The 27037-nt window shown below is 43.4% G+C and overlaps 1 protein-coding gene across 2 annotated transcripts in view; it reads left to right on the forward strand.

Moving 5' to 3' along the window:
- Positions 1–2149: 2149 nt before the first annotated feature.
- The window catches only part of LOC8043509 (inactive dipeptidyl peptidase 10), a 546782-nt gene continuing 521894 nt past the window's right edge, over positions 2150–27037 (forward strand). Inside the window, exon 1 of one of the 2 annotated variants that reach the window (XM_040505110.1) lies at positions 2150–2561. In XM_040505110.1, coding sequence (XP_040361044.1) covers positions 2529–2561 — 33 coding nt within the window. In that variant the 5' untranslated portion in view covers positions 2150–2528. The remainder of the gene's footprint in view (positions 2562–27037) is intronic. The other variant, XM_040222260.1, reaches the window with a different exon arrangement.

Genomic DNA, 27037 nt, shown 5'->3' on the forward strand with positions numbered 1-27037 from the left:
TCGCGTCGCCTAGTTTCCTTCCGCTCTCCCGGGGTGGCGGTACCGTCGCGCGTGTCTACTTTCCGCCGGGGGGCGGTCCCGTCACGCCTGTCTAGTTTCCCCCGGCTCCTCGGGGATGCGATAGTCGTCCACGCGTATGTATATAAAAAACCAGAAAGACAAGTTGCCGTTCTCCATTCTCCTTATAGACCAGAAATGACTAGATTACTGACTCCTCGTCGTGACGCTAGTGCTTTTTAAACTTTTATATGGTACATTTCCCTGTGGGACTATCAAAAATCTTCTGCATTTTCATTGACAAAGACAAAATTCGAATTACTTGCACCAGAGATAAGTAGATTATTGATACGTCGTCGTGACGCCAACGCTTTTTACACTTTTATATTTATAGTAAAGTCCGTTTCCTTTTAACAATTTTCTCCTTTCCTTCTCCGAGAACGTTGAACCCTTTGGGGGTGGGGGCGGTTTTATGGTTTGTGCCATTCTATGTTCTGTTCCTCAATGCAGGAAGTCCTGTTTCCGTCCTCGTCCTCGATGTTTTACTCTTTCAAGCATTGGAATCCATTTACAATTTGACTTCTGTTCTCTCGTCATTATGCGGAGGCCGGGTATAGTCCGGACTCGCGAACAGCAACGCGCCTACGAAGAGCAACGGCGGGAACGGCAATTGAATGTCAGCAGTGGTGGCGCGCGGCAAAGACCGCCGATGAAGATCGTGCATAAATGTCTTCATACCTTTGCTCAAAATTCTGTGTCACGTCTGTGTCGTGTGCTAAACATCTTCGCTGGTCATCCACCTTCATAGAGTCGTATGGCTCATGACTGTTTATAGATTTTGTTACTGCGCATCTACTCATGCTAACAGATGTTTGTATTCAAACGTTGCACGTGCGTAATAAGACATTACAGCGCCGCTTTTATGGACGTATCGCGTAAATGGTGCAGCCAGCATAAAGCCTGGTTCAGACAGTTGCGTTTGACTGCGTTTGACTGCGTTGCGGCAGCGAGAAACCAGGACATCCCTGCTGCTTATATCGCGTGCCAAGATGATTCCTTGGATTGGATTCCACGCTTCATACGAAGCACAGATGTGCCGGTGACTAGCTTTCCGCACTCGACGCAACGCAGTCAAACGCACTCAAACGCAAGTGTCTGAACCGGCCTTAAGATGGTCGCGCCTTGCGGACGGGCTCGCGCCACCTGCCCGAGAGCAACGGGAAGCAGGGCGACCGGCCGCAGCCATGTCTCTGCTCGGGAGGACAAGCCCGTGCAATCGCAAGCTTCCCAAAGCTATGCTCACGCGCAAGCTTCACGTACTTGCACGCATGGGGCTCCAGTCAGGGAGCTATGCTTGCAATAGACCGATCTCACTAAGCGTTGGGCGCATGCGTAAAGCCGCCATAAATTTAGTTCACAGGAGCTAGACGGCCGTGCACGCGAGGGCTCGTGCCTTCTCGTGCTCTACACGCGAAGAGCTCCGGCGAGGTTGTCGCACGTGCAAAAAGACTAAAGTTCCCTCGATGCATTGCGGCAGCGGTGGCGTAGCCAAGCTGGCTGGTGAGATTGGTCTATTGTCTATACAACTTGCCAAGTGTGTTATAAAGTGGAACAGGTGAAACGCTGTACTGGGGAGTTTAAAGTGCAAATCGCACATTGGTTGTAGACTCCTCTAACATTAAATATACACCACATTTTAATAAAAACACGAATACATCTACATAATTATTTCATCTCATCGAACCACACTCCCCGCAGATTGACATAAGCGGCAGGTGGTGCCAGTGTCCGTAACTTCGCACAAGTTTTATTGTTCCAGGCGCGAAACCCAATCCTCCTCCTCGAGCCACAAAAGGGCGAGCTTCTCGAATTTTCTCGCCACCGCGCTGTTCGCCCCAAAGAAAAGCGAGCGCGTAACCGACACCGTCGGCCCTTTTCGCCGTGACATGGGTCTGTAACCCCAGCTCGGGAAAGGGAGAAGGATGCATTCCCGAAGCAAGCCGTTCGGACAGAGGAGCCCCTCGCCCCTCGGCGCGTGCCCGAGACCGCGTCCGAAACAGATACGGGACCCTCCTAAAATAGAGGCTCCGCCGGGCGCTCTCTGGGGTTCGCGCCCGTCGTCCGTTCACCGGAGAGCCGGAGTCGTCCCGATGCCCGGCGCCCCATCGATTGGCGGGGCGCGCGTGCGCCGTGGCGGAACCCTGGGCGCTTGCCCTCGGTCCCCGAAAATGTCAGAGTCCGGAACCGGAGTCCCCATGGCCGCCAGCTCGGTCGCCCCAGCCTGGACGCCGCCGACCTCCGTCCGGTCCTAAGGGCACCTCCGACGGTCCGCCACTCCGTCCGAGACCCCCCGCCAGAGGGACGACCTGGGAATGAACCGCGAGTCGTCCTTGTCTGCCGAGCGAAGCTTCGTCCGACCCTCGGAGTGCCGCTGACCGTGTCCGACGGACGATGTAGGCGCGCTCGTGCCTTGCTTTCGTGGCTGTCTAGGCCGGAGCCTGCTTCACGGGCACGTCGGTTGAGTCCTCCCCATGACGGATCCCTACCCGATCTACGACGACGAGGTGAGGACTTGCTTTATTACCGCGTCGATGTCGTGGGGGTGGCACTCGCTGTCTCAAAAAAAGAGACCTGTCAGTGTCGCCGTCGCGGTTGATCGTTCGGTGTCGTCATTGTTTTGGTGCTACCCTTGTTGCCGTTCTGTGCCTAATTAGTTTACGCCCGCTCAATCCAACCCGTTGTCACGTCCATGAAACCCCCTCATGTCCGGTTTGGCAACCCCTGAAATCTACCAGAACTGCGGGCCGCGCGGCTCTGCAAAAAAAGAGCCGCCGAGAACCCGCATTGCCGCTTTTCGCTCTACGGGCAGACGTCTCTTCCCGTTCGAGTGTCCGGAAGGCTGTCTCAATGGGCTGCGTCTTCGATTCGGAGCGGTAGCTCGTAACGGCGATCCCCGATGCGTGAACGCGCTCCGAAGGGATTGTGCTCCCCCGGGCCGTCCATCAATTTAAAGCGGCGAAACGACCCACGTGCTTTTCAGAGCGCCATCTTGCTTGCGGTCATGTCATCGCGATGGGGGGCCGTGTTTTGAGGGCTCACGACGACCGATGAACGCGCGCCGTGTCAACGTCACAGGCTGCCGCGCTCCTCTTTTTCGGGTCTTCGGTTCAGCGTGAATAGGGCTTCTCGTGGAACAAGCGAAGGTCAGCGGGATTTGATTTTTTTTACTGCCTTCTTACACTCGACCGTTTGAAATCGCTTGGCAATTAACGTACCTGAGAAACTTTGAGAGGATGGTAGAAAATGAATGAGGCGTGGCTATTGCTACCACGTAAATATTCGGGAAAGGAGGCGGAGGGGTGCAGAAAACAAATATGATGTGATTCATTATACAAGCTCAATGTTTTCTATAGCAATTCTGTCCTACTCATACTTGCTGTGAGTCTCACAATTTATGTGGCACAATCACCGACGTTCAGAACTTGTTCCTTGGCCCGGAAAAAATATTAAATAGTAATAAAGAATCGTATATTGTGACCAATAGTGGTGTCATTGCGAATGGTGGTTTCCGAATAATTATAACTAAATAAATATTATTTCGTGACTTTTTTCATCTCCGGCGTAGTTACATTGACATGGGGTACTTAAGCTTACTAAGCTTAAGTTCACCTAAGCTTACTCTCTGGAATAAATTTTGTTCGAGATCAAGAATTCACTGTCTATTTAAACGAGAGGTCTCAATAACTATCGGAATGTGCATCATTCAGTTATTTTAGCACCCTTAGCTTGAGACCAGATGAAACACCTAGATTTCATACCTTTATAGCGTATATTATTGCTACAATGGCACAAAATGTTCTTACAGAATATGTGTGTCACATTCCGTGTCTTGCTAGCTCTAATAATGTTGCGATGTACGCGCTGTATGCCACTGAAACGTAGGTCGCACTTTATATAGTGAAAGGTAATCTGAAGGAAATTGCAGGCTCTAGATTAAACGTGCATACTTCTTGCTTGTTTGGAACGGACACTCGTAAAATTTTATATTACATTCAAGCACGGTAAGGTTAGCACGTTATCAGGCATAAATTGCACATACTACCTTTAAAATGCAAAAGGGTGCACATTGTTCGGTCTTGTTACTATATTTTTAAATAAATACCATGACTAAAAGTATGTACTAGATGGAACAAAAACTATTTGTTATGTACGTCCAGATCTTACTTGTAAACATTATCTTTAAGACTTATGCTGCATCTTGCCTTTCATTTCTTTTCTACTAATTTAAGTTCACGTCTCTAGATAAAACAATGAATACATTGTGGGCCTTGCTGTCTGATTGCCACAAAGCGTTTCATGACAGTTTGATTTTGCATTTTGAACACGAATTTGAATGAGAGGCTTTGAATCTATCATCTAATCTCTGTGCATTAAAACATCATAAAAGTTAACACCATATTAATATTTACCAAACTTATCAGCAAAGTATTTAAAAAAAATTAGATATGAAGATTAAAAACGATTCGGCAGAGACACTTAAGACTGCTTACGTGTAGGAATGCCGTAACATTCCTACACGCAGCGCATTCCTACGAGCAGCGCGCCACGTCTTCCTTTTGCACACGGAGCTCCGGCGGTGACATCGTGCCCCCCACTGCGCAGGCGCGGCGGCCCCTCCGGCTCCACGGCTTCCGTGAAGATGCACCTGCGTTGCTGTGCTTCTCTTCGTGTTTTACTTCTGAGGGCTTTGCCCTTGAGTGCCAAGCCGGCTTCTCTGACGAAGCATCTAATCTGACAAGTTGCGGCCAATGGGAATTCCGCTTGTGGGTGCCGTTTTTCTGCTACAGACGGTTACAGACAGAGCCTCCGGCTTAACTCCAGGAGACAGTTAATGGTTTCGCTAAAACACTTAACAAGTAGAACATTTGTCTGCACATACACGAAGAAGAGAAACTGCCTTCAAAACCTGTTTTGAAACTTTGTTAGAAATTAAAAAAAATATTAAGGAGGAAATTCAAAAACAGCGAAGAAAACTGAAAATCACATTCACATACACATTTAACGCCTCAGTTGTGACACAAAACTACACATATAAATTATTACAAGGACAGTTATCAAGTCTTGGTATAAGCTAGAGTTGCACAGGAACGGAATTGACGAGCTTGTGGACTTGAAATTATCTGGGACCTAAATTGAAGGATTTAATATCTGACCCAGTTTAAATATAAATACTGGACTTCCTGAATTTTTATGTTGTTTTTTGTTGTTGTGTGTTACGTATTATAATCATCAGTAAGGAACGTGACAACATTTCTGAATAGTGGGCATGCTTGATATGGCCATGTCTCAACGTGGCCGATTAAATCGATCGTTCTTTTTTTTTTAATATGTTATATTAGGCGCAGTAAAGTTCATACTCTTCGTCTCAAGCTTTTCGAGATTCTAAATTTGAAAATCGAATCAGCCAATATAATGGCCTGGCCAATATAATGGCCAGGTTTAAAAAAAAAGAACGCTAATGTCAGGGAATTAATTGCCTGACATAAACGCTTTTAGAACTTAATTTTATACTTGTTAAATAAATAAACAAAGGTTTCAGTAAGTTTATATGAGGAAAAGTGTATCTTGAGATTTTATAAGTAAACTGGACATATGCATACATTTTTTGTTTAAATTATCATAACATGCCTGTCACGCATCATTTTTACTACATGGTACATGAGCTTAAATATCACAAATGCTAAGGTCCTTATATACATAATATTTACGTCAAAGATTTCAAAACGGCCCATATCTTTTCATATTAGAATGGAGGGATAAATATATATTGTTTTCAAGCTCACTGCTAAATATCACGAAACCATATATGTGAGAACATTTTTATTGTATACTTAAACACATAAAAAAAAGCTTTTTATATAAAAAATGAAAAAAGGTAAAATAAACGTTTTATTGTAGCATGATGTTGATTTTTATGCTTTTAGTTTTGCTTCTCAAGTTTACAGTATTGTTATTTCTTTATAAACTATACATAAAAACGATATTATCATTTTGAAATAGGTATATATACAAGCTTTAATTTCAAATGTTTTTTATGCCTTAAACAATTCAACATGAAAAACTAGCTCGATTCAAACTTGGCCCATAATTGTCAAAGCTGCAAGATTCAAGAACACGTATTTCCCAAAATTACATTTAAAGCACACTTCTAGAGATATTCAACCCTTCTATAAAAAGTCTTACAGTAGTAAAAAAAAGGTTATAACTGTTATGAAAAAAAAAAGAATATGAACGATGCGAGACTCGAAATGTGTCACCCGTGAAACTGCAAATATCGTAAGACCTACCTTCCCCATTTCAAAGCCTAAAACTCAAGCACCAATAAATTTCCGTATTTCTAATTTGCAATTTTTGTGCGGTCACACATTTTCCACTAGCATGTATCTTTTTCTAAGTTTTCTGATGAACCACCCTATTTCTTGCCCGATTTGAGATGAAATCACCCTTTACGTATTTTTAGACTAACTGTGCACGTCGCAGGAGGCTAACGTTTAGTCAAAGCGCGGCTGATTGAAACAATCGAACAAGTATCGATAACTTGTTTGGTTTGAGTAAGAAAATCAAAGTTCTGACGTTGACAAGATCTGAGATATGATACAAATAAGTTACAATATTCGATTCCAAATATTGGTTCACGATAGTAAAAGCTGTCACAAAAACAATATTATGCGCAAAATAATTTTCTAGTTTATGGCATACGAGAACGCCTTAATGCATATACGTATGTGAAAGATCAAATATATATTCGATCTGTACTCATCAGCATCGGGCGTGGATGGCGAAGCATTCGAAACAGGAGGTAGGCCGATGCAGCGCACTCTTTCATAGCCTTATATGGCCAGCGAGCTTTCTTCCCGCTTCTCTTCTTGAGTGTACAAACATTCAGCTATCTGCTTTCAAGTAATACCCCACGTAGCATCATTTCAATTAAAATGACAATCCGACATCAGATGCCCAAAGTAATATATTTCTAAGACCCGTTGCCAAACAAGGCACCCTTCCCATCCTCGAAGTGAATGCCCCGGACGAGGTGCCGCGTGTGGAGATGTCCATCCCCGGAATATACGTTTTCCCCTCTGCCGAAAACCCCCATCGGAAGAAAAAAACGTGTGCGACAACAAAGCACGGCCTTCTGCTTTTGCCACAAGACGACACTTGGCGCCCTATCATTTTCCGCTTGCTTTACAATTACTATATCTAAGGACGCTTGGAGTGCAGCGCAATGAATACGTCTTTTTCAACCCAATCGACACTCCTAGCCTTGCATGTGGAAAACATTTTTTTGTGTATCGTAGTAAAAGTGATATGTGCCAGACCATAAGCATCAGCGATGATGCAGTCTTGCGGGTTACTCAACGCAAAAGCATAATTCTGATACTACTATACGCTACGGTGATATCGAAAAGCAACAAAGAATGTGCGAAAAACAAACAGGTGATGCACAGCCCGCATCAGTGAAAGCCGAAAGGTACGGTCAGTGTGCTAAGCTCTAAAAGGGCCCGCCACGCCGAGACAAAAGGAAATGTGGCAGTTGGTTCCGCCTCACTTTTAAGTTTTAACATCTTAACCTACCCGGGGGTACCCGTATGTCTTCTGCCTCGGCTAGAACGCAGCTGGGTTCCCGCTCATATTGCCGCACCAGCACATCATCCTCCTAAAACAATTTTTTTGTAACCACAAGAATTAAATATGCATTCCCGTACACTCATTTGCAGCCCAATTTTAGCGATAAATGCCCGAGCCAGATGCCAAAGTTTCGACAATAATTCTTATCTTATTCGAAAGATAAGTGATTTTCTAATATTTTCAATCGGAAAATGGGGCTCAGTTTCGCCTGTTTTCGCTTACTGGCACCGTAGAGGTTCTTGTATTAGAGAGCGCTGACGGCCGCTTTTTTCCGATTGAAACTTTAAAACAACCACATAACTTTGGAATAAGATAATGGCTAGTGCTCAAACTTTGGCATCTGATTCGAACCTCTAGCGCTACATCTGCGTGGAGAACAAGCGTTCCGCGATGTGTACTTCATTTTTGATGTGAAGAAACCTTGTAATTGTTTTTTTTTGGGACACCCTGCACATAAATAACATGATATGTATGGTGTGCAAATGAGACGCGGGTGAACATACTGCCTGCGCCACTTAAATAAAAGTAATAGTTATGCAGACCTTTATGCTATTGTATACGCGATGACAGAAAATATTAACATAAATGTATCTCACTATTTGGCGCATTTTTATAAGTTTGCGCGGATACTACCTGAAAGCAGATATTCTCGGTATAGCTAGAAACAAAGCGTTTTAAGTCAGCGGTATGTTGTGCAATCACAACTGCTGCGGTTAGCAAAAGCACATGCTTTATTAGCAAAGTTGATCGATTATAAGATAATGTAAGGTGCCATATTTCTCTTGTAGATATGTGAACGTCTAATAAAATAAAAGTAGTAGACGCGGAAGTCTTCCCCATGGCAATCCGGGAAGGCAGCTAGTGATGGGGACATCCGGCGATCGCATCTCTCACATAAGTGATTTCTTAACGCCCAAGGAAAGCGACCCAGCTCAAGGCGTGGTTTTGCCCTTCGCCATGATTACGGAACTATTCTAACGTCCTATTATAATGTACTATATCTGAGATAAGAAAGTGTACGAGCAGTAGTAACGACCTAGAAATGAATTCAGAAGGACAGCTCAGAGTGCAACAATCCGCAGGAGAATTTACGCAACCTGCGGCTCCACCGATAAATTAAGAACTCTTGCATGGGACACGATGCTCTAGTGTGTATTTATAGTGTGAGTGGTGCATACCTGCTTGTGGGTGGACATACATTACACGAATAAATTTCAAACGTAAGAAAAAACTTGGAGTTCTTCTAAACAAATATTTGTTACTGGAGTCACCGGGATTATTTTGCCCAGTCTGCATGGTTTGGACGTCAAGATTCTTTCTGCGCTGCTGTCGACTATACAAACCGTGTATATATCTACGTGATTTCTGTTGTGATGTTTTTTTGAGTTTGGCCCTTGGCAAGAATGGGATGACGTTCGTGAAAATATCGAGACAAGGTCTCGCCACCATAAACCAATTTCGAAATGACATAATATAATTAAATACAAACATGTTAGAGCGTAGTGGAAGAAGAATGTGAAATGTAGATATTTTATTACGTAATACAAAACTCTAAGACTGCTTCGGCGGTGTTTGTTTCAGTAACATATACTCGCGATTAACCATTCTTTTCTAAAACAACGTCGAAGATACCAGACGAAGTGAGGTGTGCTGAGTAGCGCTTTCTGCTGCGTCTTTAAAATATCTACTTTAGAAGATTAGCTCCCAGAAGACTGGCGCAGCATTCGAATCGTTTGTGAGAAAGACGTAAGTGTCGCGCAGGCCTCGGGATTACAGATTTCCCGGGGAACTTTTGAACTCGAACGGAGACGCGCTTGGATGGCGAGAGTCTCGGATCTTTCAGAAACAGCAAGTGGTCGTACACATCGTTCGAGCACCCGAAGGATTTGTCCAGGACGACGCCAAGTGAAAGACACAGACACAGAGAAGCGCAGACTCACAACTGATATTTAGTGAAGAATCAAAGTAAGATAAAGCAGAAGTGCAAGGGCATATACAAAATGGGAAAGGAGACTGATTAAGACGAATGAAAGCAGCAATTATCTTCGATTTCAAAATTAAGAAATAAACAAGAAGCGGGGTGAAAAATTGAAGCTTTACACTAATTAAACAAAAAGTATATAAAACAAAATCGATTGGAAATATAAGTGTGGCATTCTTTTGTCTTGGTTCGTCTTTTTTCTCATTTCGTATGTGTCCTTGCACTTCTGCTTTACCTTCCTTTGATTCTTCCCTAAAAATCTGCTGTGAGTCAGCTCTTGTCCGTGTCTGTGTCTTCTACTTGTCCTCGTCATTACCACTACCTTTAATTGTGTAGTGTATAACAAACTAGCCCGTCACATGATCTTAGTTCTGGTACCACGTATGTTCCGTTTCACAACTCCGAGCGCGGACGTTGTTACGACCCGTCGAAGCGAATCGAGCAGCAGCAGAAGTGTCGCAGCGCTAGTTGTCTTTGCGCGTTTTCTATCAGCGTCTCATCAAGTCAGGCGCAGTGAATGCAGCATGCTCCTGCGCTTTTCTCCGTGCCCGATAGGAGTGGCGAGCGATAGCAAACGCTCAAACACGGCGAGCGACGTCACGATACCCTTTGGCCGATGCCTAATTAGCTCCATCCGATTGGAGCCTCGGCTGCTCTAGTACTTGGGGCCCTAATCTGAACACTCGGCGAGAAAGTCGGCGAGAAATTCGGCGGCCATGATTGGCCGGCGCCAGAGTCAAGTGCGGCGTTGGCCAACCACGGCTGCCAGATTTCTCGCCGACCTTTTGGCCGAGCGTCGAGATTAGGGCCCTTGGTATGAAACGGAATTCGGCAAGTTTTAGAATAGCCTCCTCAAAGGCTTTGCGAACGTAAAAAAGAGCGTCGTCGCCGATGCGCATGCGCTGAGCCCAAACCACGTTTTGGATTGGCTGGTGGCAACGACGTTATTTCCTTGCGTCCGCGATTCTTTTTGGTAAACTATTGGTTCACAAAATAAACTCTCGAACCAGAACAATCATTCCCTGAAAGTGCAGTTTTTTTTTTTTTTTTTTTCTGGTGGATGTTATAGTTTTTAATTGTTGTTTTTGCTTCCTGGAGACTTTGTACTGCCGGTAAAACGCCGTCCGGAAGCCTCCCTTCGATCATTGTGTCGGACGTCAACGTGAACCGCGCATTCGGTGACGCCACTCTTGGGCAGTTTCAATTTCATACGTTTGTGCATTTTTTCAGCCATACCAGGGAAGGACTTCTCGAAGGCGAGATCGTAGCCTCGATGGCCCTCTTACGCGAGTAGCCCTGCGGTGGCTTCATGCTCCACCAGATCGATTTCGAGATTCGCAGATCGGCGTGTGTCGTGCGAATCAAAGAAACAAGCGGCAAGTCAATCGGCCATGACGTAAATCTAGATTGGGGGCCCATTTTCTTCGGTGATGTACCTCGTCGCTGAAAAGGTCACCATGCTCCACTCACATTGTTTTCTTTTTTTTCGTGTGTTTTTTTTTTTTTTTGTTGTTGTTGTTGTTTTTTTAATGGCAGGAGTGATCTGAATTAGCTTCATTTCGCCGCTAAAATTTCCGTTACGCCACTTTTCTCACAAAAGGTAGCATATCTCTTCTAAATGTACACTTCAACAATCGCCCGTCGGTTTACTCTCCTGCAAAACACGAAAGCATTGAGTCATGGCAAGCAATAAAAAAATCTCAATCAATGAAGAAGAATAAGATTAAACCTGAACACCTCTCGGAGGCAATGAGTGTGACGTTTCGCTTGCTCATTGTCCATACCCCCCCACCTGGGATGGGGAACCCTAGCACTGGGGTTCCTTATGTGGACGGGGGTGGGACAAAAAAGGCCTGGAAACCCTAGCTTACCCCAATGGAGGACGGAGTCCCTGGGGCGGGGAGCGCAGCGTGTGACGTGAGACGTGGGACGTGGGGACGACGCGAGTCCGCATGACGTGGAACAACCCAGATGTGTGGACGCATGACGTGTGACGACCTGAACTGAAAAGGGATGGAAGTGTGACGTGAAGCGTGTTGACATCTGGGGAGTAGGACGTGGAGTGGATGACGTGAGCCGGGATGTGTGACGCAGTACGTGTGACGCTGCGTGGTGATCCGAGACGAGGCATCCATACAAGGGGAAGGCTGTCATAAAGGTGGTGCCTCTCGTATCTTCCCAGGTAGGGAGACGCCCCCGCAGCATGGCGGGCTTGGTCACCCCGCAGTATTACGGGGGTGGTCTCCAGGGGAGCCAAGGGATATAAAAGTGATCACTGCCACGGGGCTGGGTGGTTCATGGTTGTCATTCAGTGACCGTCGGACCCGCTGTGAGACGCACTCGTGTCTTAATAGCGGAGCTGAACAGTGAGTCAAGCACGTGGGTACTTTTAGTCCCGGTTGGTTTTCCCGGGCCGTTCCACTGGCTGTTACAATAGTTGGTTTCATTTATCCCCACTTAACTCCAATTGGCTTTTCCTGAAAATTCCCACTTGATCATACGATCCAATTCATTTTTATTTGAATTGGCTTTAAATCGGGTGTGCCGTCGAGGCGGTACCGATTGAGGCATTTTTATTTTTCAATCTTTTTAGCAAAGCCTCGCCTTAGCAAATGCTCATTGTCCAAGCGTACATTGCATTTAGTTGGTGTAATCGCCCTCTGGGCTTTTTTAATCGCTGGAAATAAATCCAGCTATTATTCGCTGAGGTTTGCTGTCTTCGTCGTCTGTAAAAAGGTAGACCCACAATTTTTAGTTTGAATTGCTTAGAACCAAGACAATTGGTGTATCCGAGGAGCTTTTCGTATGCCCCGTAAAGAGCATGTAATTAGACCTTAGAAAAAGAAAATCTTTATCTACGTCTGATCTTTTCTACAGAGCAATGACGTTGTATTTGCTAAGCACAAAAACATTAAACACGTAAACAAAGAGCGGACGAATCCATCAGAAGCAGCTAAGAACCTGTTTCATAGAAAGAGCTAGGACTGCATTGGTCAGTCGAGTTGCTCGTATGTATGGTTTTAATTAATTTATTTATTTATTTCTAGGGACTGACAAACACTTTGACGCCTCCTTACTGGTTCACTTATCAATGCCAGATAGTAGTATAATTGTTCGGACGCAATAAAAAATGAAACTTTTTGACAAATCAATGATGGCAACACTTTCTAGATTTATCTTGGTAAAAATATATATTGGCTAACATTTCCACAAATTTATTCTAAATGATTATAAGTCAATTGAAGGCGTGTCATGGGGGCTGTGTGATATAAATCAGATGGCTAAAAGAAATAATAAAGTCTACTATACCTACGAGGAACGCGCAAGTAGACGTGACTTAGTAGCGCTGATGAACCAGTTTTATCGCCACGCGCTTGACTGTCGCGTGGTTATCGCGCTTGACTGTCGTGCGGAAGGAAGATCTGGGTTCGATTGCAGGTAGTGGAATGTTCTCTTATTTATTCTTTCTACTTGTCGTTCTCGCAAGTTCGAGAACTTTCTCGTCTGAACGAGTCCCGAATGTCCTACGCACCGAACGTTCTAGGCCGAATGTTCCAGAGGCCCACGCCCCTACAAAAGGTACTCCGCGTGGCGAGCCGGAGTCAGTCTCGCCCACCGTTCGATCCTGCTGTTACGCCGACTTCGACGCACGTGAAACCCTGTTGTTATCTTGAATTTCCTTTTTGTTTTGGACACAAGTTCTTCCTATTAAAGGTTTATTTATTCCTGTTCATTGTGTTTTTGGTCCTACTGTGCAACGTGTCCAATTTTAAGAGGTCGCAAATAATTTTGTAACTGTAGAAATAATTCGGGTGAAAATGACGATTAAACAATGCACGAATGAGCCTTTACATGAACACGCTCAGTTACACTTGACGTAGTTACTCCAACACAGTTCCAGAGAGGTGAAGCATATTAATTCACAACAAGACGGAAGTCGCTCGGAAAGAATAGAAAGCAGACAAAAAACACCAATGGAAGTCGCAAATTCCCTCACGGTATTGCACTGATATTTGTAGTTTTCTTAAATTTTCTAGTTAATCTGGACAAAGCTAATGTCACCTTGGAATCAGGAAACAATCAGTTTTAACATCTTTTGTTTAGGTATCTCACAACCAGAGGCAGGCAGTATTGCGATACAAATATATGGCGTAATGGATTTACAAATGAGATTTTGCATATATATTTCTGTATTATGATGCAATTTTTAAGTGTATTTTGCAATTCTGTATCTAAAAATGCATTTTTAACTGTATTCCTGGTAGATTGATGTATCGTGTTCAGCGCTTCTCACACACTTGCAACCGAGACCGAGAGGTCTCGGTTCAATCACACCACTGCAAGGCGTGTGCAAAGTTTTTTTTTTTTTTTATCACTTCTATTTTCCGCGTTTTCAATACATTTTTGCGAAGTTCCCACGCACCAAGGAGCATGCTGGGAGTGTAGTAGTAACTATATTAAAAACAAAAAATCAATACGAACGTCACTTTTCACGTGTGTTTATCAACGCCTTATTTCTGTTCTTGACTTCGACTTCTTAGAGAGAAGGCGAGCATGCGGAATCCGTGTACCTGTGTTCCCAGATTGCATTTCGCGGTAAGGCACTTTGGCGGAAGGTTTTTTAGCACCTAGGTGTATCGGTGGCACCCTCTTAAGTTCATTTTCTTGACGACACAACCGGGATTTGTCTCGCTGTGATGTCACCATACGGGATCCTAGTTATCCTGCAATCCTGGTTATCCTGCGAAAAATCATGTAATATGACCGAACGCTGTATCTTGAAGAAGTGAGAAGCTACAACTGTTTAGGTTAAAAATGTCTGACAAACTTACCTGGAATATTTATATAGGCACCATAGTGGAGTGAAGTGTTACGGAGTTGCCACTCCAGCGCTAGAATCATTCCGCAATCTTTCCGCACTTTCACGACCCCGGGAATGTCGGCAGCACTGGGAAAAGGGGAATGGTTTTGCGCGGAATGAAGTGAGAATAATATGGGCTCGGTTTTTATGTTAGCTGTGTCGATCTTCATCTAGGACCTACCGGGTGATGGCTCGATTTGCTAGAGCACTGTAAAAGTGGCTCTTGAAAAAACATAATCGCACTCAAGGTGACAGACGGTTTCATTCTTTCACTGGTTTATGCTCCTTCGAGGGTGAAAATTACCCGCCACCAGCGAAGCAAGCAAAACTAAAACAAAACAAAAAAATGAACACATCTCCACGTGGTGAATGATGTTGATTGGGGTGAAGCTCTAGTGGTGCTGATGATACTGACTTTATTGTTCATAGGTAGTGCTGATGGTGCTGATTTTTTTTATTGCTCATAGGTAGTGCTGAGTTTCGGGTTGCGTTTAGACTTCATTATTACTGCTTTATGGTCGGTGAATTGCAGAGCCAGTGGTTCTTCTAGCGGATCAGCTTGGATCCGCTAGAAGCCGTGGGAACGCATCTCCACCGCTTAAGCCAACGGTCAATGTCAGAGGGAGAATGTGTGGTATGGAACGTGGTTATATACGGATTTGAGCATTTGACCCCAGCGCCCTCTCGTCTATAAACGTTGAGTCAATGCATGCAAAGTTTAACGCGATTATATACGCATTTGACCACAACGCCCTCTCCGGCATGGACGTTGAGCGGCTACATGCAACGTTTCATCCATGACAGAAACCCCAGCTCTTGAGTTACTACCACATCTCAGAGCCCCCTACTCGTCCCGCAGTCGTGGCCGAGTGGTTAAGGTGATGGACTAGAAATCCATTGGGGTCTGCATGCACAGGTTCGAATCCTGTCGACTGCGCAAACATTTTTTTTTTTCTTTTTATGTGAGCACGGACGCCGGCCAGCCGGACGGACGGACGGACGGACGGACAAGGCTAGACCCTAAGGATCTTCGCCCCTAAAAGTTGTATTCGGACAAGATGTCGTTCCCGGCGCCGCGAGACGCGACAAAGCGGCTGTCGTAACCATGAGCGAAAAACATGTAGCCTTTAAGCCAGCCGACCTTCTAATGTTTGCGCGAAACACAAATAAAGCCTTAGATTGAATATGGTAAAAAATTGCAATGATCGTACAGCAAACCTAAAAGATTACTTTTTAAAGCAGATTGTATAACATGGCGTTAGAGTCCTTTACGCTTTTACCTAAGCTATTACACTTCTTCAGCGGTTTAATATTCTCGTCTTTGTGCAGAGAGATTTTGGTATACACGTTTGCAAGAAAGGTTCCTGTGCGCTGCCATTCTTAGCAATGCTGGCGGCGCGTAACGTTTTCACCATGTTATGGTCCGGCAGGGACACGTCACTGGGCTGCGTGAGGACAAAATGGCGACGTCTGCAGTATCGCCGACGGCCAGCCTTATGGCTCGTTCACACTTGCGAAATAAGCACTCGCCGCCGACTAGATTCGATCACCGAAGAAAGATCGGGCCGTTCACATTTGTTGCCGCCTGCGGAGTACGCGGAGCGAGCGTCTCGCAGTTTCCGGAACAGACGAGAGCTGACGAAAGCTCCCAAACCTCCCCCTTGCCCTCGCGCGTCTCGTCGCCATTACCGCCAGCTCGTCAGCGGGGATCTGACGTCAGCAAGCGCGACTTCCCCCGTGCGTTCTGTTTGGCTTGCGGCGAGAAAAAACGTTTTTCCGGCGTTCCAAATTGGTCCCAGAGCGATCTTGCTCTCCGCCGGAAAATCTGCCTGCTTTCGTCGTCGGGCGTCAGAATTCCTGCGGATCCAGCCGCCGGTTCACAAGTGTGAACGAGGCATTAGCGACGCGCTTAGTGTTTCGAAACGCAGGAAGAGGTATCCACACAGAATCGTAGCATCAAATATTGTAGGAGGGGCCATTTTTAAGGGTTCGAAATATTTTTACACCTATCGCAGCCTTTGTTCGAGCACTTTGGGGAAGCCAGAGCCGCCGCGACTGCAGCCATCGCTTATGCAATGGGCATGCGGCTTCTTTCGCGTGGCCATTGCGCCTTGAGTGCAATGGCCATAAGCGCTTTGGGACTATTTTTTTTTCCGACTCGTTGCTGGTATATATATTTTATTCCATTGCTTGTGCTCCTTCGTGGTCGCAAACACCTGTATGTATTATAACTAATTTTAGTATATTGTGTATGCTTCAGCAATATACGCTTGACGGCATCGTACGGACAAGCAGCGAACGTCCTGGCTAGAGAGTAGGTCCGCCTCACATCGGGGCGGGGTTCGAGGTTAAGTCATGATATTACTTTCAAAGGTGTATACGCGGCGTCCCTTCTGACAGCGCACTAGCGCTGCTGTAGAGCAAGTAAAGGAAGCAGAGATCAAGATAGCTTATTTTTGCGATACGCACGAACATTGGGTTTTTATTACATTTTCCACCAAACCACGTGCTCATTATGTATTTGGGAAGGCATATGGTCCACTTGCGAAGAAAATTAGCATGAGTGCTTTGAAGAAGCGGTTTGGACACTTTTTCAGCTGTCTTTGCGTTTGATAACGTCAGAAGCTTTACACACTTTTTTTTTATAAAATCGATTGTAGCTGTAAATAGAAATTTTTCCACACTTGAAAAATCAGAGAAATGTAATTGTAGAGGTTTGTCATTCCAGGAGTGGGAATGAGCCCAGTGTCTTCATTCTTAAGAGTTGAAATAAAGGAAATTTTCGAAAACTCTAGTTCACCGGAATGGAATTGGAATGGAATGTGGGAACCCATTCTGCAGCAATGGTAGATTGCGCTGGTAAATCTTTAGGATATGTTAAGCAAAACCGATACGTTACTCCACATTGTGTTAAACAAACTGCTTATAAATCTTTACTGAGATCTGATTTAGACTAGTAACATCATTTTGTGGCCACAACAAGCATATCTCAACACAAAACTTAAAGAGGTTCGAAACAAAGCATCTCGATTCATATCCTCTTGCTGCTCACGGAGGTTAAGCTTAATTTCAATAAAATCTAATCTAGATTTTTGGCCATTGAAAGAAAGAAATAAACTTGCACGTCTTGTCATTTTTCAACAAATCTACTACTTACATTATTTTTTTAGATACCATAACTGTAAGCCCTCATTATTTTTGTCGTGGATACAACCTAAAGGTAAGCACTCTATACGCGAGAACAAATCAATTTCAAAATTTCCCGCTTTTTTTAGTCATTGAAAATGGAAATTAACTCCCTGAAACAATAGTACTTGAAACTAATCAGGGTGAACTCAGTGATCTTACAGAACACACCTAAAATGTTCTTCAGTGCTCAAAACGATTAATCGGTTGCATTTACTGTATATTTAATGTTTGTGTTTTATATTTCGTGCACGGTATGTATTTTGTTAATAATTAACCAGACTGTTATTCGGTAACTCTCACTGTTTAATGATGATTGCTCTGCCCCCTCATATATTGCACACCATTGTGCCTTCAAAAGCTAATAAACTCAACTAAACTAAACTTCTTGCCAGTTCGATAGTGTGTGTAAATACAGCCGTGGAAGCTTGGGGTATCACATTATTTAGTCAACACCGTCGAAGTGGACAGCCTGTCAATTTTCTAATTAATGTTGATAAACGCAGAATAATACACTCAAGGTGTCATTCATTACGAGATGTTTTGGTGGCTACTTCTTGTAGTTACTATCTGTGACGTCACGATTATGACTATTGCTTTCATGTGACGAGTTCGATGGAGTGCTCAAAAAGCGCGGTGGAATCTTTAGTCACCACGTCCCGAAACCAACACTGTAAAAGTTAGAAGCCTGACATTCTTCAGGTTTGCATTCATGGAAGTAAAATAGATCATACTCAAGGCGTCATAGTGAGCGTTTGACCAATCGCAGACGGCCAACCGCAGCGACGGCTTTGGTCGAGTACATTGCCGATTAGGAGAGCGAAACGTCTGCTGCTACCGCTCCCCCGGAGATTTTATTTTGAGTACTTTTTCATCTACTTCGGTACTTGTGTACTAAGTACGCTGGTTGGCACCGAGAAGGCGCAGAGACATGTTTGCGACATCCGCGTTACTCGGCCGCGCGGAACTTCAACCGATGGGTTCGGCCGGAGGAGCACAGTGAAGCGAACTCCCGACAACGGAAGCCACACTCACGCGGGCGAGCTGCGGCAACTGTTATCGATCGTCGTAGTCCGCAACACAGGGCTTCGATCTGGGAGCCGGCTAGCTCTTCGGAATGCAGTAGGTGGCCGTCCCACTTTTTGTTGTGACGGCAGTACGTGCGCTTGCCAGGTCTTTTGTTCGGCAAGGCACGTCCTACCGAAAGTAGCAATTGGCGCGGTCACTGGTCATTGAATTTATGCGTTCACTTTTCTTTGAGTGAAATAACAATAGGAGGTTTACTAAAAAAACTTTTTTTTTCTGAATTACCGAAATACAAAATTGCGCGCGCGAGTCTGTACCTACACGCGCTGCGGGTGTTGGCGTCAGGAGCAGTAATTGTCCTAAGAAAACATTTAAAGTAAACGGCACTGTGCGCGCAAGTTCATCAAAGCCTTGTTTTGTTTATTTACTTCAATTTTCTTATAGAGATAAGCAGATCGCGCGCAGCGCGTGTACCTACATTCCCTGCATTCTCCTTGATACTTAGATAATTTGGCTAAATTTCTATAGCGATGTAAGCACGCAAACCCTCGCTACCCTCCCATCCCCCATGGAGAAAAAAAAAAAGATAAAATTCTAGCGATTACCTTTATAGTAGAACATTCGCCTTATTATAACATTTTGTTAACAGTACTGTGAGGTAACTATAAGAGTACGTTAGGAATAATTATTTTACTTCGAATTTTTTTTCGTATCTTATTCCCCAAAGCCATATTAAATCGGTTAGTGTAGCTTGCTAGTTTTGGGCAGTCAATAATCCAGTAGGCGGTTCTTGACAAACTGGTGTAGTGTGTCACGAACAAGGACCATTTTCAAGCCGCGACTGGCGCGCTACCAGTGTAGTTTTTAAAATTCCCGGTGTTTGCCACAGACCTGTAGAAATAAAATGTTGGAAAGCATAGATCTCGTTTCCTGATCTAACTGCGTTGCTAACTGCGCATTAGTATATTTTCTATCACTGCAACTTTTTGTCTTTTCTTTTCTTTCTTTTTGGAGGGGGAAGGGGGGGGGATTTTTAACTGTTTTATTGAAATTGTAGCGTTTCAGGCGATATACCCTCGATTAAAAGTGAACTCCGTAATCTACAAGAAAAGTAACTGAATGCTCTGCGGTTTTGTTTTTATCTTTAAGAAAATTATATTATTTTTAAATTAACTCCGCTAATTACATAATTTTGTTGTTAGCACTATTTTTAAAAAATTTCAATTTGCCTAGGGGAACGTAAGCATATTGGACTTCATATGCACTAAGAATATTCACGTAGTCTATGAAGGAACCCACTCACAATCCGCTTATACCCCTGCATTTCTATGAAACTATCCCGACGAAAGTGTAATTTTATTAGTTCTCAGGAACTCTTACGTATCTTGTGCTGCATTCTAACACATTACGTTTGGCTTCTACGACCTAAACATGCATTTTAACCATTTCTTCAAATTATGCAATATCGAACTTGTATAGTTTTTTTCTAGATTTAAACATTTATCAGCTACTCACATTGCAACAAAGGATGAGTCTACATTAAGTGGTATTTAGAACCTTGTTTTCAATGTTGTTAAGCAGACCTGCAGGATCTTTTATTCCATAGTTTCAAAAATACATGTAACAACTCTTGGAAACACAGATCCAGCGCATATCCAAGTAGCAGCGCTGTCTTTCCCAAGGACTTCATCAAAGGCATATTTAAATCAAGAATTAGTAATAAACTGTCACGTTCTTCTAACTTTTGTCTCATTTCGATTAAAGTTTGTTTCACTAAGCTATGCTTGATTCAATGTTTGAATACTTATCTTTTTAATAAAAAAATTGTGTGATGTGAATATTATTCAATTGTACTTTCGATTGTCATTCAATCTGGTCAAAACGAAGAAAATCAATGCGCAGCTCCTGTGCCAGTGGTGTCGTTTGTTTAATTTTTGTTCCCGCAAACGTAAGAGGACTATATCATATTGTTTTGTACCGAAGCTTTCTTATGTAATCTACAAACAGGCGGTGTTGACATAATATTATTTGCGATTTCTTGGCAATCGTAGTTTTGAAATGGAAACAATAGACTGGATTCCGCGTGGTGAAGGTTCCCGTTTTTGTTCCTGTCAAGTACAAATGTTTTAATCCCTACAAATGTGACTAAAGCTTTAAGAAATATATGTGTAAACAAATTCAATATTTTTGGCACTATAATTAGGGTTCCGCGTCTTTGGACGCGGAACCCTAATTATAGTGCCAAAAATATTGAATTATAGTGTATTGCCAATGGCAATGACACCAACGCCAAATCCAGTTGAAGAAATATTAACAGATAGCAGCACGTTTTACTTTTTTGTCCAGCATACGTTTACACCAGGATATTATTTATTATTATTATTTTTTTATTTATCTTTAATGGGAAACACTGCGAAATTAAACTTCGAATATTGGAGAATTTGGAAGGAAACAAAAGTAAACCCCGATCAGTTCCTTCGGTAAAAACTAAACTCCGAGAAATGCCCTCCGAATCAGACGTCAAATAAACTCGGAAAACATGGAACTCTGACCACACCAAATATGTGGACACGTCTGGCCAAATATTCATATTTTGCATTTCCAGGGAAGCATCAATAGACGTTGTTGTAATGACATTTAGTTGTTTTTTGTTTGTTTCTTTATAAAGGCGTAATATAATAGAGTAATATGTGAACGGTGCAACTCAGAGCCCAATGAAGTACTGTATTTAAATTATCTGTTTACGTTTTGTTATTCTCAACCGATAAAGAAAGCAGCGTTTACGCGGGCTGATTAAAACTAATAAAACTGCAAGATTTTTTTTATTTCAATTTTTACAAGAAGGTAGATGGGCAGTGTTGTCCTCATGTTTCTGAAATTGATAGTTTTACACGCCTGAACCTGCACTTGAACCGTCATAGCTTTCTACGTTTTGTCTCAGCGAGCGAGGGCTCATCATCCTTGTCGTTATGGCGGGTGACGTAAACATGCTTGTGAGAGTATGGCAGAGGAGCGTGATTAAAATGTGCGTTAACCATCAAATAATAAAAATTGCAGTGTAACACTTTATATATTACCCGGAGTTATTGCAGTGTAAATTCTAAACGTTTTCAACACAAAATAAGTTAGAACAAAAAGCACGGAACGAAGTATTTTTATACAATAAAGGGACCAAAGTGGCGGCTGCAACGCTGCAAGCAATGTCACAAACGTTATTTTGCATATCTTTGAATTACTTTTAAAATATTCTAACCAATATATTAAACTTAAAAAATTTTACTTTGGGAAACGAAAAAAAACAAAAAAACATGAGAGCCCGTGGAGTCGCTTAATTCTGAATTTATTTATTTTGATTTATTTCGGGTTACTTACCCCGCAGCGCCCGAAGGCATTATTGCAAAAGGGGGGGGGGGGGGGGGGGGTACGGGTACGTGTCGCGAAGGTAGAAATACACTCGTGCATATGTACTAAAAAAAACAGCGAAACACAAGCAAGCAGGAAAACACTCTCATAAACAAAATCGAGCCCGGGATGCGATATAAGCCACATTGGTTGCTCGCATTCTAGGTACATGCATTAAAAAAAAATGGTCTCATTGCATTTTAATCGGCTCTCGCATATATAAATTTGTGAGCGAAGAGACATGATAAAGAATAAATTGGAACTATACTTCGTTTCAGCTTAAGTTCAGACGCAGCCGACGCTACGTGGAAATGGGGCCAATGAAGCAGTATCAACATCACAAGCCATCGGGCCTTCTCTGATTAGGATTAATCCAGCAATGTTGGAACGCGTAACGGAAGCATGACGAACACCGTGATGTTGCGTTTTTGAAGCTGTCTCATTGGTAACATCACCTCATAGCGTCCGCTGCGCCTGGACTTTAGGTGGAACGAAGTATAGAAAGAATCCTATAATCCTTTAATAGAGTAAGGATTACGATGTGAGGCCAATAATAAATAGGGAAGACGGCATATTTAAATTCTACGTGGCGGGAGGATGCATTCACAGCAAAATTCATGGATGTGGAAAAAACGAAAAACATTACGACGTGAGATCTGCTTATTGGCGAAATAAGGCCTTAGCAGTTTTGCTCAACGGGCGTTGTTACTAAAAAAAATTGCGCCGCCTTTTTGCTGTGGGAAGTAATGACATAGCAATATAACTGGTGTCATTTATCTGAAGAAGTAATATATTTGTATTGCCTTCCTGTTGCTATATTGTAATTAGTATTGTAATAAAAATGATCCTCGAGATTTTTCGGGAAACTAATTAGAAACTTGGTTACATTGCGCGTTAAGACTAATTTGGCTCTACATCTGCGCAGCTAGGACCAGGGATCCACTGCAGTCTTACGCTCTGATTCTAGATGATCATGAGCTGCTCCTACAATGTCATAAGTTGGCTTCGGGTTTAGATGATTTGTTTAATTGATGACTATTGCGGTAGGTCAAACGCCCTTCCAGCTAAGCCACCTTCTATCCTCCGCATTTCTTATGTATGGGCGTTGTTTCATGGACTATATTACGCAGTTTATCAACGAAGATAAAGGCTTATATATGTTTGTACTCTTCAGTGTGAAGCGATACTATATACTGTATAAAACATTGCAGTAGAATGATTTGTTAGATTTTTATTTCGAGGAATGGTATGATTTAAATAAAAACGCTAGAAACGCTTCCCTAATTACCTCGCAGCGTTGTTTTTTTTTTTGTTTTTTTTTTTTCACTTATTGCTATTGTTTCGTGAAAACGGTTTTTATTGCCTACCTTTTCTTATCTTACCGAAATACCGAGCCACTGAAGCGGGCGTTGACAAGCCTCCGCAAAGGTCTATGCTTAAGGAAAGGACACAGTAGCACGTGAAGTGGAAATAACCTGCCCTGCCGTGGCAATGATGAAGTGAAGCGAACGCAGTAAGAGGAAACAAGAACTGAAGTTTGGTCATGGCGGCGCCCATCCACAGCTGCCTGAAAGCGTCTATATGAGGGAGAGAAACGAATTTTATTCCAGGGTTGTCAGTACTCCATCATGAAACTTCTGTTCTGGCACTTTTCGTTTTGTTTTTGTGTGTCCGTATCACCGTATGCAGTTTTTGTTTTTTAAGTGTTTTTCAACGGAACCCCACATCCGAAACATTTGTCCTTTCGTCCGTCCGTTCATCCGTCCGTTCATTTCCCGCTAAATTTGGCGGGGAAACTAGATTGGTGTTTAGGTCACGTGACGTAAATTCATATCTATCCACAAATTAAGCAAGTTTCCCCGTCAAAGTTGGCGGGAACATTGATGTCAGGTGACCCGACGTCACGTGGCTGTATGTACCAATTCAGTTTCCCCGCCAAATTTAGCATGAAAATTGACGTACAGTGGTCTGACGTCACGTGCCCTAAAAACCAATTCACCTTCCTCCCTAAATCTGGCCGTAAATTTGATGTCAAGAGACTTTACGTCACGGGACTTATGCACCAATTTAGTTTCCCCGCTAAATTTAGCGAAAGAAATTTGCGTTACGTGATCTGAGGTCAGGTGACTAATACACCAATCCAGCTTCCCCTCTATATTTCGCGGGAAAATGTATGTCATGTGATTTAAACACCTTCAGTATCCCCGCTAAATTGAGGGGAGAATTAACGCCACGTGACCTGATGACACTAACACACTAAGAAACTTTCCTCAATAAAGCTTCAAGAAATATTCACGTTACTTGACCTATACACCAACTTAGTTTCTCCCTCTGGGAAATTGACGCCACGTGATCTGTGCAACCAGTTTCCCTGCCCGATGTTACCGGGAAATTGATAAAATAAAGGTCGTTCTTCGGCTCCCCGACACGACGGGTTAATGGCTTCTAAACAATTATGAACTATCCCACCATAAATACTGCATTTTGTGCATTATAGGACTATGAAAATAAATGTCACTGCTCATTTTAATGTTATATCGTTACAGGTCGTTTCCTCAACGTTGAACGTTATTTTGATGAATTAATTGAACGAACACACAATACGTGGAAAATTTATGAAAAGAAATTCAGGGGTGCTACGTACAGGCGCGTGCAGGGTTCAGGGACATGTCAAGATTGGGATGGTATATAACAAGAGCATTGACATATTTCGTTGAAGTACCGCGGTAATGTGCTAGTTTTGTTTTGTTTTAGCTTTATATCTATCTTTGCTAATAGTCCGGATAAACATAATATCACCAAATATGCAAATGCATAATTGCTGATACTCTGTGCGTGAATCCAAGAATCCTGATGCGTAAAACACCGGCAATCTTCAAAGCCACACCGAAAGGGAAGCAATGGCAGAAGGGCTGTAGTCTTTGTATGTCCAACCTGATTTCACTTACTTTTGGGAAACAGTTAATGTCTCTATATTTATACACACTGATCCTTACAACTCATTTTATGGGCCATGCTTCGTAACATAGCGCGTATTTTCATATATTTCATTGAGAAACAGGAGTAACTATGATGACACTACGTGTTGTAGACCTTGTATTGTCAACTTCATTCCTACATGTCGAAGTTGATCAGGTCTGACAGAGTTTGACAAATTTGAAATGACCGAGTATTTATAGCAACACTTATGGTTCCCACATGGGTTTCAACTTTTTTAAAAGCTTTCCGGGCAGAAACTTCTTTCAGCAGTGTAAATACCCAACAGTCGTGCTCATTGTTCATCCAATATTAATTTGTGGCGCGCTCGAAAAATTCCGAACTTCGCGGTAGGAAACAGAGACCCGGTGCCAGTGCTCTAAATGAAACGCCTACTAGATTCACATTTTCTATTGTGAGTTCGTTAGGCCTTGCCCTACGCTGTCTTTCTCTCGAGAACAAAGGCCCACAATCAGCTTAGCATAATGTGACGTCATAATTGCTTCGCGCGATTTGCAATCGAGTGCAATAATTAATTGCATTGTTTTAGAAACGACAGGTTTACCCCTCCGGAAACCCAATTCACGAACAGCTGTTCATTCTGAGACCGTTTTAGAAATGACTGTTCGTTGCGTCATAGCGCCAATGCAGACCAACGCCTGCGGACTTGCGTGCAAAGCTTGAGCCGCACGCTGCATTGACTTGGAATGTGGCTCACGTATTTCGGTGTGACCAGCCACATAACTTCAGCGGGCGTCATCACACTCCCAACTTCACCGACTATAGCACTCGACCCTGTGAAATGGGTCCGAATTGACTTGGATCCTTTGACTTCGCTCACTTCTAGCTAAGCCGTGACTTGGTTCAGCGCGCTTTGGTGCCTTCCCTACCAACCGGGTCATGTTCCACTCGTCTGCCGACAGACGCCCAGCGATGATGGGTGGCCCTATGCTGATGCCAATGTCGTTTAGCGCAGGAATTGGAAGGCAGCAGTGTCAAGAAGGAGGGCAGATATTCTTCGCTACGTTCACTCCTGCTGTCAACGGCAAAAGACTAGAAGCTATCGTGCACAGTGCGTGTGCTATTGAGCAATTACAGCAGCTGACTGTGGATTTAATCGGAGCCGTCTTTAAAACGGTCACACGAAAAGCACGTCCATGTTGTCAGTCTCCAGTTTACCAAGTTCATCGGGTATCTCCCCCGCCCCCCCCTCCCTGCTTCCCAAAATGAAATATTTCTTATACAGAATGACAAGTATTTGTTTGCCGGCATACACTTCCACGCAGCAAAACAAGGGACGACGGCGATCCCCTCTTGAGTATCCTATGAAAAAGGGTATTGCTTCACTAGAGAGTTTTACTTGATCGTTCCGATGAGTCTGATAACGATACCGATACTCCGCCTTCGTCTTTGCGCATTCACCTTATCGCTATCGGGTATCATTATCGCAGGTGTCAGAGGCCATCGGAACAATCTACTAAAACTCTCAACTCAAATGTAATAATTTTTTTTTTTTATTTTTTTTTTCCAACAAACAGAATCTCGGGGAGACAAAAGAAAAAAGCTGTTTACAAACAGTTTGACTGCTTCCAGCCACCCCCTCCCCCTCCCCCTCCCCCCCCCCCCCTTTTCCAAAAAAAAGCAGCAACAGTGAAGCAAGTTTTGAAATGCAAACATAGATTTAGCGGGTAACAAAGAAAGGATAAACTTTTCTGTACAAAAATACCACTCTACCTATCCACACATTTAAAGAAAAAAAATTGGATATTACCAGTTGCCATTGAAATTAGAAGATAGGGTTCAAAAAACAATTGCGTAAGATGCCTACCGATATTTTGTGAAGTTCAATATTTTTTTACGCTAAGCTGGTTCAGAATGATCGGAAGGGTGTGTATGAAAGGGGCACTGAGAGTCAAAATCAT

The sequence above is a fragment of the Ixodes scapularis genome, unplaced genomic scaffold (genome assembly GCF_016920785.2).
Source record: "Ixodes scapularis isolate PalLabHiFi unplaced genomic scaffold, ASM1692078v2 PGA_scaffold3__209_contigs__length_174095766, whole genome shotgun sequence".
Taxonomy (NCBI): Eukaryota; Metazoa; Arthropoda; class Arachnida; order Ixodida; family Ixodidae; genus Ixodes; species Ixodes scapularis.